The sequence below is a fragment of the Marmota marmota genome, unplaced genomic scaffold, assembly GCF_001458135.2.
Source record: "Marmota marmota marmota unplaced genomic scaffold, marMar, whole genome shotgun sequence".
Classification (NCBI taxonomy): Eukaryota; Metazoa; Chordata; class Mammalia; order Rodentia; family Sciuridae; genus Marmota; species Marmota marmota.
The window spans coordinates 315135-329682 of NW_026000021.1; the positions used below are offsets into that span (position 1 = coordinate 315135).

At 34.9% G+C, this 14548-nt stretch overlaps 1 protein-coding gene across 2 annotated transcripts in view; it reads right to left on the reverse strand.

Moving 5' to 3' along the window:
• LOC107155721 (band 4.1-like protein 5) overlaps window positions 1–14548 on the reverse strand; it is an 83835-nt gene that overhangs the window by 52578 nt on the left and 16709 nt on the right. For both annotated transcript variants that reach the window (XM_048810412.1, XM_015501692.2), the window contains exons 3-7: window positions 11995–12099; window positions 3933–3975; window positions 3178–3256; window positions 1644–1688; window positions 1401–1453 (exon numbers count right to left, since the gene is read on the reverse strand). In XM_048810412.1, coding sequence (XP_048666369.1) covers window positions 1401–1453; window positions 1644–1688; window positions 3178–3256; window positions 3933–3975; window positions 11995–12099 — 325 coding nt within the window. The remainder of the gene's footprint in view (window positions 1–1400; window positions 1454–1643; window positions 1689–3177; window positions 3257–3932; window positions 3976–11994; window positions 12100–14548) is intronic.

Genomic DNA, 14548 nt, shown 5'->3' on the forward strand with positions numbered 1-14548 from the left:
GGCAAATAAATACTACTGATCTTGGGGACTACGGAACACTAAAAAAGCATAGAACTAGACTTGATCATCATTAAGTACTATTTTTTTTCTTTTAGTATGTATAAAGATGTTGCTAGCAAAGTATTTCCTTTTGCCTTGGGAAAGACTAAAGTTTTTTTTTTTTTAATTCTTTAATAATGTCTTAAAAAAAAGAATTCTTTTTTTTTTTTTTCCCTGGTGCTGGGGGATAGAACCCAGGGCCTTGTGCATGTGAGGCAAGCACTCTACACCAACTGAGCTATATATCCCAGCCTTTTAGAAGAGAATTCTTAAGCTTAGTACTGTTTAATCAATGTTGCAAGGTACACAAATAAGCTTTTCATTCTCATTTATCAGAATTAAGAGAATACTTTATAAAATGACCATCAGGAGCTTTTTTGGGATGGGGAGGTGGATACCAAGAATTGAACTCAGGGATACTCAACCACTGAGCCACATCCCAGCTCTTTTTTGTGTTTTATTTACAGACAGAGTCTCACTGACTTAGTTGCTTAGCACTTTGCTGTGGCTGAGGCTGGTTTTGAATTCTCGATACTCTTGCCTCTGTCTCCCAAGCAGCTCGGATTACAGGCATGCACCACTGTGCCCAGCTCAACAGGAGATTTTAAGTATACTCTAAACAATTCCTTCATGGATTCATTTTTAAGATTAAAGAGTCTAATGCAGTGGAACATGCCTGTAATTCCAGCATGTTCCACTGTGAGGGACAGTGAGGCAAGAGAATCCCAAGTTCAAGTCTAGCCTCAATAACCTAGCAAGACCAGGTCTCAGATAATAAAAACGGAAAAGGATGGAGCTGGGGTTGTGGCTCAGTGGTAGAGCTCTTGCCTAGCATGTGTGAGGCAATGAGTTCAATTCTCAGACCCACATATAAATAAATAAAATAAAGGTCCACTGACAACTAAAAAATATTTTTAAAAGGGGGAGGATGGGGATGTAGCTTTAGTGGTAGAGCATCCCTAGGTTAAATCCCCAGTACCAAAAGAAATCACCAACAAAGAATAAAACTAAATACATCAAAGCTAGCAGCTATAACAATAACTTATTCATGTATCACTGCATTCTTTTTAAGGAGGGAAAAAATCAGCTTAGGTCCCAATCATGACATTTATTGAACTGTCAGACTGTAACTGTTATTTGACAACAATATAGATGGAAAGGGGCAAAGAAATGAAAGGAAATAAAAAGAAGATAATCCTCTAAAACAAATGAAAATAAAAGTCAGAGTTGGACACTGACAAGTTTAAACAAAAACAGCATTCTTTTCTTACACACGATTATACTCTTGAAATTCTTTCACTAAAAACACAAAAAAGAATCACGCTTTAGTCTTAGAATAAGCACAGGAACTGCTTACTTACCTTGCAGATTATAAGCTGCCAACTGTACTGCTGTATCAAAAGGACATTCTAATCTAAGAACAAAATAGAAATTTGTTGTCAATTTCATAACCTACATTTTAAGGTTCATTTTAGCCATCACTTTAAGAAAATAATACATATATTATGTTGACTATTTCCTTTTCATAATTATAAACTTATTTTGAAAATAATTGACTGCTCATAAAAATGTACAGTTATTATTACTAAGTAACTAATACTTACTTTCCACTGAGAATATCTTGTTTTAACTGAAGAACAAATAAATACCTAAGAAAAGATAAAAGGCAGAAATTTAACTAAAGGTAACAAACTACTCCGAAAAAAAAATCCATCCAAATTTGAAAACACTCTTAATTCTAGAATTTTACCCACAATAAAATATTTAAAAGAAAATATAGAGGGCTGGGGATGTGGCTCAAGCGGTAGCGCACTCGCCTGGCATGCGTGCGGCCCGGGTTCGATCCNCCCAGTGCCTCATGTGAGCAAGTGCTTTGCTCACATGAGGCACTGGGTTCGATGCTCAGCACCACATAAAAATAAACAAATAAAAAGAAATGTTAAAAAAAAGAATGGGCTCTGAGGCTGGGCACAGTGGTACATCACTGCAATCCCAGCGGCTGGAGAGGCTAAGGCAGGAGGTTTGCGAGTTCAAACAGCCTCAGCAATGGCGAGGCACTAAGCAATTCAGTGAGACCCTGTTTTTAAATAAAATACAAAACAGGGATGAGGTGTGACTCAGTGGTGGAATGCCCCCGAGTTCAATCCCTGGCGAAAAATAAAAAATTTTTAAAAAGAATGGGTTCTGTGACAACATATCCACCTCATATCTGAAGGGATACAGACATGGGCATGACTCTGAATAACAGCTATAATCTCACTGTCATATATGCAATAGAGTCAATAAATCAATATCAAGAAGGCAGAATAAAATAAAGTGCATATAACCTAAAGTTTGTTCAAAACTATTCAAACTATCTCAGGATCTAACATTTTCATTCATCAATGACATCTTAATGAATAAGCAAAGAAAGAAGCCACCCAGGCATTGTGATATAGGCCTGTAATCCATATGACTCAGGAGGCTGAGGCAGGAGGATCACAAATTCAAAGCAATTTAGGGAGATCCTGTCTCAAAATAAAAAATAAAAAGGGTTGCAGATGTGGCTCAGTAGTAGAGCACTTACCTAGCACCCAAACAAGGCTGAGGCATTGAGTTCAATCCCCAGTACCATAAAAAACAAAAGAAAGTCAGGCACCAACTTGACTAAACCCCCAATGACCAAAGATAGATTATTTTCAAAGTCAATAAACACAATATTGCAATGTATTGAAAACAGTACATAAAAAAAGAATTTTCTATAGTTGCCTTTGGAGGATGCTCAGGAATCAACTATTTCAAAAGCCTACTCTGGAAGCCAATAAATAAGCAGAAAAAAATCATATGCATTAAAAACGTTGTTCCAGAATAAAATTCTACTGTCTATGGTTTTGTTACCAAGGGATCCATTTCATTAGTTTTATATAAACTAGAAAGAATCCTAAGACATTTTTCCAATACCATCAAAATAACCCTATATAAGGGGATGGCGCTGTGGCTCAGTGGTAGAGCACTTGCCTATCATGTGTGAGGTACTGGTTTTGATCTTTAATACCACATAAAAATAAATAATATTTGAAAAGGTATGTTCATCTACAACTAAAAATATTAAAAAAAAAAATATATATATATATATATAGCTCCACATAGTGGTCTTACCGGGTTAGCTCTTCACGAAGATTATTTGGTTCTGAGGAATAAAACTTAACTCGAAGATGCAGACAATACGGTGAACCAACTGCAATTATAAAAGAAAGAAAAAAGTTTTGACTTTTATTATTATTATTTTATTTTAATTTCACTATTTAATAATTTTCAAGACATATACAGTGGTGCATGCCTATAATTCCACCTACTCAGGAGGATTCCAAATTCAAGCTAAGTCGGTAACTTGGTGTGATGTGTCTCAAAACAAAACAAAAAAAGGGCTGAGGAGGTAGCTCCTGGGTTCAACATCCAGTGCAGCAAAAATAAACAAACAGAAATAATTTCAGCTAGTAAATTTGCTGAAAATATACTGGAATTGGACAGGCAATAACAGGTGCCTGTGATATTATTTAAAGTTTGCCACAGTCTTAAACTTGACACAAAAAGATCAATCAGTAGATTTTTTTTTTTAAGAACTAACTATAACATAGTATTATCATGATCACCTGTCATCTCAAGAATAGAAGACTATAGATTAACCAAGTCAGGAGACTGAGGCAGGAGGATCACAAATTTGAGGCCACCTCAGCAGTTTAGCAAGATCCTTTCTCAAAATAAAATTAAAGAAGGTTATAGCTCAGTGGTTGGAGCACCCCTGGGTTCAATCCCCAGTACAGCAAAAAAAAAAAAAAGACTTTTAATATCTTTATAATAAGAGTTTCTAAAACAGTTGATTTCCACTTTTCTGCAATTTTAAAAACACTTACTTTTCACTTGCTTTTTGATGCTTTTTGTGCCATCCAACCAGTGCTGAAAACAGATAAAATAATTCAGTATAAGCAGATGACAGAATTTTACAATTTTAATTAAAAGTTTTTTTCATCAGGACTTTGTTGAGAACCACAATGAAATATTTACCCAGGGAAAAACCAATGAGTGAAAATGAAAGAAAAAAAAGAGCAGGAGAGAGAGATTTTAGATCTCAATATTCATAGCAAGCTTATCTCACATACAAATAAAAGATCTAAAACCTGATGTGACTTCTTAAAACATTTCCTCTAGTCCCCTATTAACAAGCTTGAGAGTTGAAGTTTGCCCTTAATTTTCCTCACTGCTCCCAAATAAATGAATCTTTCAAAACTGTTAAAATTAGGAAGAAAAGGACCCTCATATTTCAATGCCTGGTTAATCCTTTTAATAAAAAAAAAAATTTACTAGCAGATCCTAACAAATAATTAAATAAAACAACAATGTCACCTAAGTTTTACAAAACAGATTAAGTTTTACAATACTACTCAAAAATATTCTTTGAAAAAAAAAACCCTGTAAGTTAAAATATTTTTCTTATAACTAAGGTAATTATAACTCAGTAAATTGCTCATTAAATGAAGCACTCATTGTTCATTTGCTTTATAAATAAATAAATAAATCTTTAACACTCTAGCAGATTCCTCATTGCAAGAACCTTCTGATTTATATAAATAACCTCTTCACCTAAAACGCCACAACACAAACAAACCTAAAAACACATTCCAGAAACTTCTACCGACAAACCATTCCCAGCTCATTTCCCATTATTAAAACTTTACACCACAAAGTCCTAACAGTGACAGTATGTACTCATCTAAGAAATACGTGACTGAGTTCTCTTCAGCATGTTTTTAATTTCAAGTACTGTAAAGGAAAGGAGTGTTCTTGTGCTAAGTAGTTCACAGAGCCAAGGAATCCAGTTTCAGAATCCAGCTAGGCAAAGAGTAAACAAGGCTGCATTGTTGAGAGTTGTAATTATTTGCTCTCCTTGCCAATTATGTGCCTAGTTTACTCTTTCTCTCCATTCCCTTCCCAAATCCAAAAGTGAAATTCAAAGAACAACCAGTATGCCAGAAGAGTGCTTTTCTACCTTGAAATATGATGTTCAGTAAACATTTCAAAAGGCAATTAAATTCTGTCCAAAGTTTCTTTGGATTCCAAGTATGTAGGCTACTTCGGCATCTCTAATTTTCAATACTTCAATCTACTAAATGTTCAGTTGAAACATCTCTCCATATTAACAAAACATTAGTCCTGCCAGTAGGCTGAACATAACATCAATCTATTAGTAGAGAACTTGAACCTAGAACAGCAATTAGTACACCCATCCCTAATCAGAAAGCCAAAATCCAAAAATCCCAGATGTAAGCATCCCCCAAACCCACTACAACCTAACTAATGCCAATCACATACTGGGTATGAAATAAAACTAGTTTTCATGCTCAGAATATTTTCTCCAAAAAACCATGGATATGGGAATTGCTCTATTTTCAGGCTTTATCCTTTATCTTACATTGAAAACACTAAGACTGTAGGCTAGTCACCTGGATACCCTTTGATGTAGCCTTGGTTAGGGAGATTCTCATACACCATAATGAGTGCAAATAAGCACAATCCTTCCAGGAGGGGGGAATCTGGCTGGACAGTAGCTAATGTCTCAAAAGTATCTATGTGTACTTGATCCAGCAATTCTACACCTAAAATCATAATGTATGTGTATAGATCTACCTACAAGGAATTAGATAAAGTTGAAACAATCTATATATACAACAACAATGAGTAAAATAAAGTATTTAAATATGCTAGAGCAACATGCAGCAATTAAAAAGAATGAAGGTTAACACTTAAGATCTGGAAGATATATTAAAAAAAAGATATTCTAAGTTAACTAGTATATCACAAAGCATAAAATTTTTTGCCAAACTGTACAAAACTGTATATTTTTTTTGAGAGAGAGAATTTTTTAATATTTATTTTTTAGTTTTCGACGGACACAACATCTTTGTTTGTATGTGGTGCTGAGGATCAAACCCGGGCCGCACGCATGCCAGGTGAGCGCGCTACCGCTTGAGCCACAGCCCCAGCCAAAAAAAACTGTATATTTAAACATGAATTTTCTTTCAGGCTGAGACAATATAACAGAGATGTTATCTCTAGGTTAATTAAGATGCTGATGATTTTTTTCTTCTTTGTGTTTTCTTACTCTATAATAAACATTACTTAAAACAATAACCACAAACCCCTTTAATATTTTACATAGCAATAAAATTGATATATAGATATTGCCTAAGATTAAATATGTGGTAAAAAGTACAAGGCCAAAGTCCCCTCACACAACCCTGTTCCCCAAATTGGACATACACCCCACTCCAGTGTTACTGATTTTTCTGTTTCTTCAAACAGGAAAGAAAAAAATATTTTAAAACATATGTGGGTTAAGCCAGGCACAGTAGCACATGCCTGTAATCCCAGTGGCTCATGAGGCTGAGTCAAGAAGATCACAGGTTGAAGGCCAGCCTCATCAATTTAGTGAGACCCTGTCTCAAAATAAAAAAATAAAAGGGGCTGGGAATGTAGCTCAGTGGTAAAGTGCCCCTGGGTTCAACCCTAGTACTAAATACATTATTAAAAGGATAAGAACTAGTAAGAGTGAAGGGGCTAGGGATGTGGTTCAGTGGTATAATGCTCGACAAGCACGTGTAAGACCCTGAGTTTGATACCCAGCACTTCAAAAGGAGGGGAGGGGGCAGAACAATGCCCTGAAAAATCAAAAAGGCTAAATATAAACTTTGACATAACAAATTTTGAAGAAGGAAACATTAATATAGACCAGTTATACTAGAATCTTTCTTAAATTTTTTCCCTGGTCAGAACTATTTAGGACTAGTCTCATAATACACCTTTCTACTAATTCATACAGTCCTACCAAGAAGCACATTACACATAAACTCATTCCAGTGAGAAAAGGGTCTAGAGCTATCTTCCAAGCAGGCATTTCAGCCTCTTGGCTACCTGCATGTAACAGCTTCTAGTATTTGCCCTCCCATAAGACTCTAGATAAAGCATCAAACACATTTTACAGTAAAGATTTAGGAGCTGGGGGAGTTCTGGGTGACTTTCTTCTGGGAAAGGTCCGAGTTCATGTTTGCATATTCTCAAATCTGTTTTCTTTCATCCCCTCCACATTCCATGTCCAAGGACTGGAAAATTCAGAGTTCCCAGATAGGCATTCATAGTATTTTCCTTAAATAAAGGTCTTTAGGAGTTGAGTTTAAATTATGTGAGAAGATGAAAGTGAGAACATGCAGATACAGATTCTTGGGTGCTTGGTGTGAAACTAACAAGGTTCTCTTTCCTTGCTGTACTTTAAAAAGGAAACAAATTCCCTTCTAACTTCCTGTTTTTAAAAATTTAATTGATAGACATCAAAGGATGCAGAAACCCATATTTCTTTCCATCCTATTGAGCTATGGAAGAACAATTGTTGACCTGTGTGTCTTAAGATATGAATAATAAGCCAGGAGCAGTGGCAAATGCCTGTAATCCAGAAGCAGGAGGATCAGCAACTTGGCGAGGCCCTAAAGCAACTTAGCAAGACCCTGTCTCTATAAATACAATAAAAAATAAAGGGGGGGGTTGGGGATTTGGCTCAGTGGTTAAGTGCTCTGAATTTAATCCCTGGTACACCCCAAAAAAAGTTATGAATATGTAATTATAAGCACAACAGAAATAACTAAACCAAAGAATTACACAGGAATTTGTACATATACAAATCCTCATCTTAGGCCCTCCAAATCAAATAATCTGTAGACAGCTCTTCAAAGATTCCTGCTTTCTAAACACCTGCAGGGCTGACTAAAGAAATGCATCATTACCCTTGTTCAAAGTGCAAAGAGCATAAAAGCAGTGAAATGTTAACTATCTCTCAAAACAATTGCCTCTGCACAAAAATTTTTCTTCTGTGAGTAGGGACTTATACTTTGAATTTAAGAATTATTTTAAAATAAATTTTAATATCTTAAACAATTCTAGAAGATGTTAAAAATCTGTACTACAAAACCAGAATACCTGGTATTGCTATAATCTAACCAAAAACAATCTACTACATGCAAAACCACCACAAAGCACACTGTCTATAGTGAAAACAGCACTATACTTATAAAATACCTAAATTGAAATCCAATCTCAAAAATCACTAGACCACACTTAGTGAACAAAACTAAATCAGTGAACAAATTAGAACAAAGTGTTACCTTTCCTACACCCACAATTACTAAGTGGCATAATAAGTACAATGAATTATATACAAAAAAAGGGTTGGGAGTGTGGCTCAGTGGTTGAGTGCCCTTGAGTTCAATCCCCTGTACTTCCCCCTCCCCCCACAAAAAAAAAAAACACATAAAAAAATAAAAAAATATTTAGGGCTGGAGATTTGAGGTACTAGGTTCGATCTTCAGCACCACAAATAAAGAATATATATATATTNTTATTTGAGATAATTTTTAAAAGGCAAAATAATTAAATTACTATACATGTTTGACCTATTAACATTCATTCTTGAAGGTAGCATTGAGAACTGTCCTTTGAGCCATTTGAAAATAGGCTTATCCCAATCTCATTTTCATCTACTCAGGATCAAAATGTCATCATTTGACATATAAAGATAATGATAACTAGCAGCTGTAAGGGCAGTATTGAGTCACTGGCTGGTGATTCCATAATTTGTACTGTTATATATATATATATATATATATATATTAAGGTATTGTGTCTATCTACAACTAAAAAATATTTTTAAAAAATTATTCACAATATAGCTCTTTATAATACAGCAAAATAAATATTAGCTGAAACAAATCAACACTGTATAGATAAGAGCAATGATATCACTACTCATATGCTTACATGAAATTTAATTTGGCAACACCATCATTTAAAAAACAAAGGAAGCAAAATCAGAGTACTGAAAAAGATTTACAAAGATGACCAATTTCAGAATATTCCTAGTCAAAAATTATAAACAATCAATATTGGGCAGCAAGAAGTCCAATAGCTTTTGTGAATTCAAAGTTATTCTCTTTTGGGGAGGGCAGGGGAGAGTACCAGGGATTGAATTCAGGGGCACACAACCCACCAAGCCACATCTCCAGCCCCCTTTTTTGTATTTTATTTTGAGACAGGGTCTCACTGAGATGCTTAGCACGTCGCTTTTGCTAAGGCTGTCTTTGAACTCACGATCCTCCTGCCTCACCCTCCTGAGCAGCTGGGATTACAGGGGTGCACCATCACACCTAGCAACAATAAAATTTTGAGAAGAAAATGTACATGTAAATCATCGTAACCTTATTATACACACAGGTTGTTGGTAGGACACTAACAGCATAAGCAGCCAAAGAAAAAGTAAATGAATTAGATTCCATTAAAATCAAACACTTTTGTGCAAAGAACACTCAAAAAAGTTGGGGGAAAAATACAAAATAAGGAAAATATTTGCCAATAATACATCTGAGAAGGACTTGGTACCAGAAAATATGAAGAACTCTTATAATTCAAAAGTAATAAAGGCAAACAATCCACTTAAAAAGAAGACAAAGGACGTGAATAGACATTTCTCCAAAGAAAATATACAAATATTTGATAAGTGCATGAAAAGATGCCCATGTCATTAATCATGAGGAAAATTCAAATCAAAACCACAATGAGATAACCACCTAAAACTAAGATAGCTAGATGAAGAAGAAGGGTTCGGTAGAAGGAGAAACAGCAAACACAAATATGAATAAACTGACATGTTGGAAACCTCAATACAGAATGGTGTGAACACAGTAGAACACAGTTTGGAAATTCCTCAAAATATTAAATAGTTACCATATGACCCCAAATTGCACTCCTAAGTACATATCCAACAGAAATGAAAATAATGTTCACAAAAAACTTGTTCAAAAGAGTCCAGAGCAGCATTATTTATAACAGCCAAACAATAGAAGAAATAAAACCAGAAGAAATAAAACCCAAACAAAATGTGGTACATTTACAATGGAAAATTATTCAGACATAAGAAGAAATCAAGTACTAAGAAATTCAAATACAAGACACGGATGAACCTTGAAAATATAAGTGCATTTCCAAATTTAAAAGGCTACTAGCCAATCAGCAGCTTGGGAGACTGAGGCAGGAGGAGAGCAAGTTCAAAACCAACCTCAGCAACTTAGCGAGGCCCTCTGCAACTTTGCAAGACCCTGCTAAAAATAAAAATTAAAGGGCTGGGGATATGGCTCAATGGTTAAGCACCCCTAGGATCCATCCTTAGTACTAAAAAAAAAAAAAAGTGCAGAGGACTACTAGCCAGGTTTGGTGGCACCCACCTGTAATCCCAGCAACTCTGTCCAAGGCCTACATGGGCAATTTAACAAAATCTTGTCTCAACATAAAAAAATAAAAAGACTGGGGATATAGCTCAGTGGTAAAGCACTTAGGATCAATCCCCAGTACAAAAAAATTTTTTTTAAATTTTAAAAAAAGGTATATGATCATTTACACAAAATTTTCAGATTTTTTTCAGGCAGATCCACACAGAAACATCAGTGTCTGTCAAAGGCTATGGAGAGAGGTGAATTGGGAGTGACTGGTAACGTATACAGGGTTTCTTTTGGGTGTGACAAAAATGTTCTGGAATTAGATAATGATAATAGTTGTAAAACTCTGAATATACTAACACACACCTATAATCTCAGCAACTCTAGAGGCTAAGGCAGAAGGATTATAAGTTTGAGGCCATCCTCAGCAAGTTAGAGACACCTCGTCTCAAAAAAGAAAGGGGGAGGGGATAGTATGTAAATTATCTCTCAATCTTTTAAAAGTGACTTAATTTGGACTAAACAAAAAAAGATTTGGTATCCTAGGTAAAACCAATTATTTCTTAATTCATCCATGCTTTCTCTCGTCCCTTTAATTCTCCTCCAAACCATACCTCTAGGAGATAATTCTTCAAAACTATCTTCTCCCTCTGTCTACTACTGTCTTGACCTTATTATTTCACTTATACCACCAACGTGTTGGTATTAACTCTTCCTGATTTCAGTCTCCACCAATTCTCAAAAAACCTATGCAATATTTTCTACATAAAACCTTTTGAAGCAAAACATAACCTCCCTGATTGAAAAATATTTAATTCCAATTATTAGAGAATAAAAATTGCCAATTATTTCATAATCTTGGTACACTGCTGGGATGAAATGGCCACTAATCCACCCTCCAATTTTACCATCCAATACTACTTTCTTTCAAACACCCTTTGGTGAAATCCTAATACAGAATTTAATTCTTTGAACAGCCTCCAACTTTCTACTGTTACATGGTATTTTCTCACCTGCAATGTACAAACAACTATTTACAGACACAAAATCCAGAGTTCAATCCCTGGTACCTCCCCCCATCTAAAAAATACACATAAAAAAATAAAAAAAGAATATTTAGGGCTGGGGATTTGAGGTACTAGATTCGATCCTCAGCACCACAAATAAAGAATATATATGTATATATGCATATATATGTATATATATTTATATATATGTATATATAAATATATTCTTTATTTGTATATATACATATATATGCATATATACATATACACATATAATATATACACATATACATATACATATATAAAGGTATTGTGTCCATCTACAACCAAAAAATATCCTAGTCCACTCACCTTAATTTACAAAATACAAACTTAACATATTTGTTACAGTAATTCATAAGCTCGTGTGCCCAAAAACCAAGCCAGTGGTTTTTAAAAACAGAATCCTAAGTTCCATCTTCAAAGATTTTCCTCTAGTAGTTCAGTTTAAGACCAGAATTCACAAGAACTGCAGGTGATTCTAAAACAAGAGGTAAGTTTCAGATCTCAGAAAATCACATGAATGCAGTAAGAAAATGTAGCTTTCTAGCACTTAAGACCATCCTCAGAAATTTTCCATTTCCATTCCCTTAAGAGAACTTCTAAAGGTTACTCACTGCTACTTGTGCAGAATCCATAAATCTCAAACCAAAATAGTCACTCTCAATAAGGTCCAGGTGATACATAATCTGATCAAACAGCTCTTGTCCTTTGGCTTTTTTCTGAAATGGCAAGAAAATAAATCCATCAGTAAGTAGCTTATAAGGTCAAAAGGACTAAAAAGGTGATTTTAGTTATACACAATGTCTTACAGAAAGTACAATTTACCACACAAAAAGTATTATGATACAGCAGATAATGAGTAAAATAGTGTAGTTTCCCAATAAACCATTTGAGGCCAAAAGAAAATTTGTGATCTATATGTATTTTCCTGGAGAATACCTTCTTACCAACTAACAAATATTACCTAGTTTGAAGTACAAATATTTATACAAAGTTATGTGTGTATAAGGAGAAATTATTGTTCTGTCTTCACAATTTTCTTTTTTGGGATGCTGGGAGTTGAACCCATGGCCTATCACATGGTAAAAACACATTCTACCACTGAACCACACCACCAGCCTTATCTTCTCAATTTTTATAGATTCTAGTTTAAAGGAGTCAATAATACAATTGAAAAAAGAAAACAGAGCACATAACTATAAATCATACAAAACTAATCAAACCTGCAAAAAAATTTTAGGAAAAAAATCAGTGACTAGAATTATCAGTGAAGGCTTGATGAAAAAAAAAAAAATCAGAAACAAAAAAGAATGTAAGATAGGAAATGGCAGGGGGATAGAAGGGAACATGAAAAAATTAGAAAATTACTTTGGGGATACAGAAGACACCAAATAATGAGGGTAGTAGCAAAGATGATGTCTGAAAAATGAACAGATAAAATGTGGTCTCAGGACCACTGAGGGTTCCCAAGACCCTTTCAAAAGATCCATGAAGTCCTAGGATTCCCCTCGGATATTCCAATCAAAACAACCAACATATTGGGGATGCTGAAGATGTGCCTCAATAGTAAAGTACTTGCAAGGCCCCCAATACTGGGGAGGCGGGGTGAAGGAGAACCCACATTTTAGGACTAGGAATATAGCTCAGTGGTAAAGCACTTGCCTAGCAGAGACAAGACCCTGGGGTTCAATCTCAACACTGTAAAAAAGAAAAAGCAACATATTACAAAGCAGTAATATTACAACACAGTATCAGACTCCACAATCAGGCATTGTGCTGCGCACCTATAATCCTACTTCAGAGGCTGACGCAGGATGATTCCTAGTTTGATGCCAGCCTGGACAACTTATTGACACTCTCTCAAAAACAAAAGGGAGGCCAGGCACATGGTGCACGCCTGTAATCCCAGCAGCCTGGGAGGCTGAGGCAGATGATCACAAATTCAAAGTCAGCCTTAGCAACTTGGCAAAGCCCTAAGCAACTTACTGAGAATCTGACTCAAAATAAAAAATAAAATGGGAGCCATAGGTATAGCTCAGTGGGAGAGTGCTTGCCTAGCACATGTGAGGCACATCCTCAGCACCACATAAAGATAAAATAAAGGTAGTGGGTCCATCTATAACTAAAATTTTTAAAAATAAAATGGGCTGAGGTGTGGTTCAGTGGTTAAAGACCCCTGGGTTCAATCCCTGGTTGAAAAAAAATTAAAACAGGAAAAAGGGCTTGGGATGTAGTTTAGTGTTAGAGCACTTGCCTAACATATGTGAGGTCCTAGATTCAATCCCCCAGTAAAATAAATAAATAAATAAGAAAGAATCTATTAAACCAGACATGAAAAAGATTTGTAACAGCATTAATACAATGCCACTCTAAGTTCTCAGTTATTTTGGAAAATATTTTTCATGAAAATGTTATTACTTGTGTTAACATACAAGGGGTATGTTACTGCTATTTGAAATTAACAAACAGCTAATTTTTAAAAACTTCTAATAATAATAGTTACCTTATTAGATGTTACCTTATTAATAGTGACCTTACTAGAAGTTAACTTTATTAATAGTTACCTTATTAGAAGTTTTTAAAAATTAGCTGTTAATTTAAAATAGCAGCAACATAACTGTTGTAATGTTAACACAAGTAATAACATTTTCACGAAAAATATTTTCCAAAATAACTATCAATAGATATAAACCACATAAGCAAAAGCACTAAGGGAAAACAATTTTCATGCACATTCTTATCTAGGCCTCTCCCATCTAATTCAAAATTGTGATTTATAGTATTTCATTTTTAAAAAATATAGTTGAGGCGCTGGGGCTGTAACTCAGTGGTACAGTGCTTGCCTCCCAGATATGAGGTCCCAGGTTCGATCCTCAGCACTACATAAAAATAAATAAATGAAAATAAAGAATGAAAAAAGAATTGAAACTAAGGATTTAAAAGTATGGGCGCGCGTGTGTGTTTGTGTGTGTGTGTGTGTTTGGATTCCTTTTAGCATATCATTAATCTCTTTTTTGTTGTTGCTTCTTTTTGGTGCCTTATAGTTGTACATAAGAGTCGGAATCATTTTGACAGTCATACACATATGGAATTTAATTTACTTCATTTCATTCACCAATAACCCTGCTTTTCCTCTCCTCTCTTCCCATTCTCTACTGGTCTACCTTA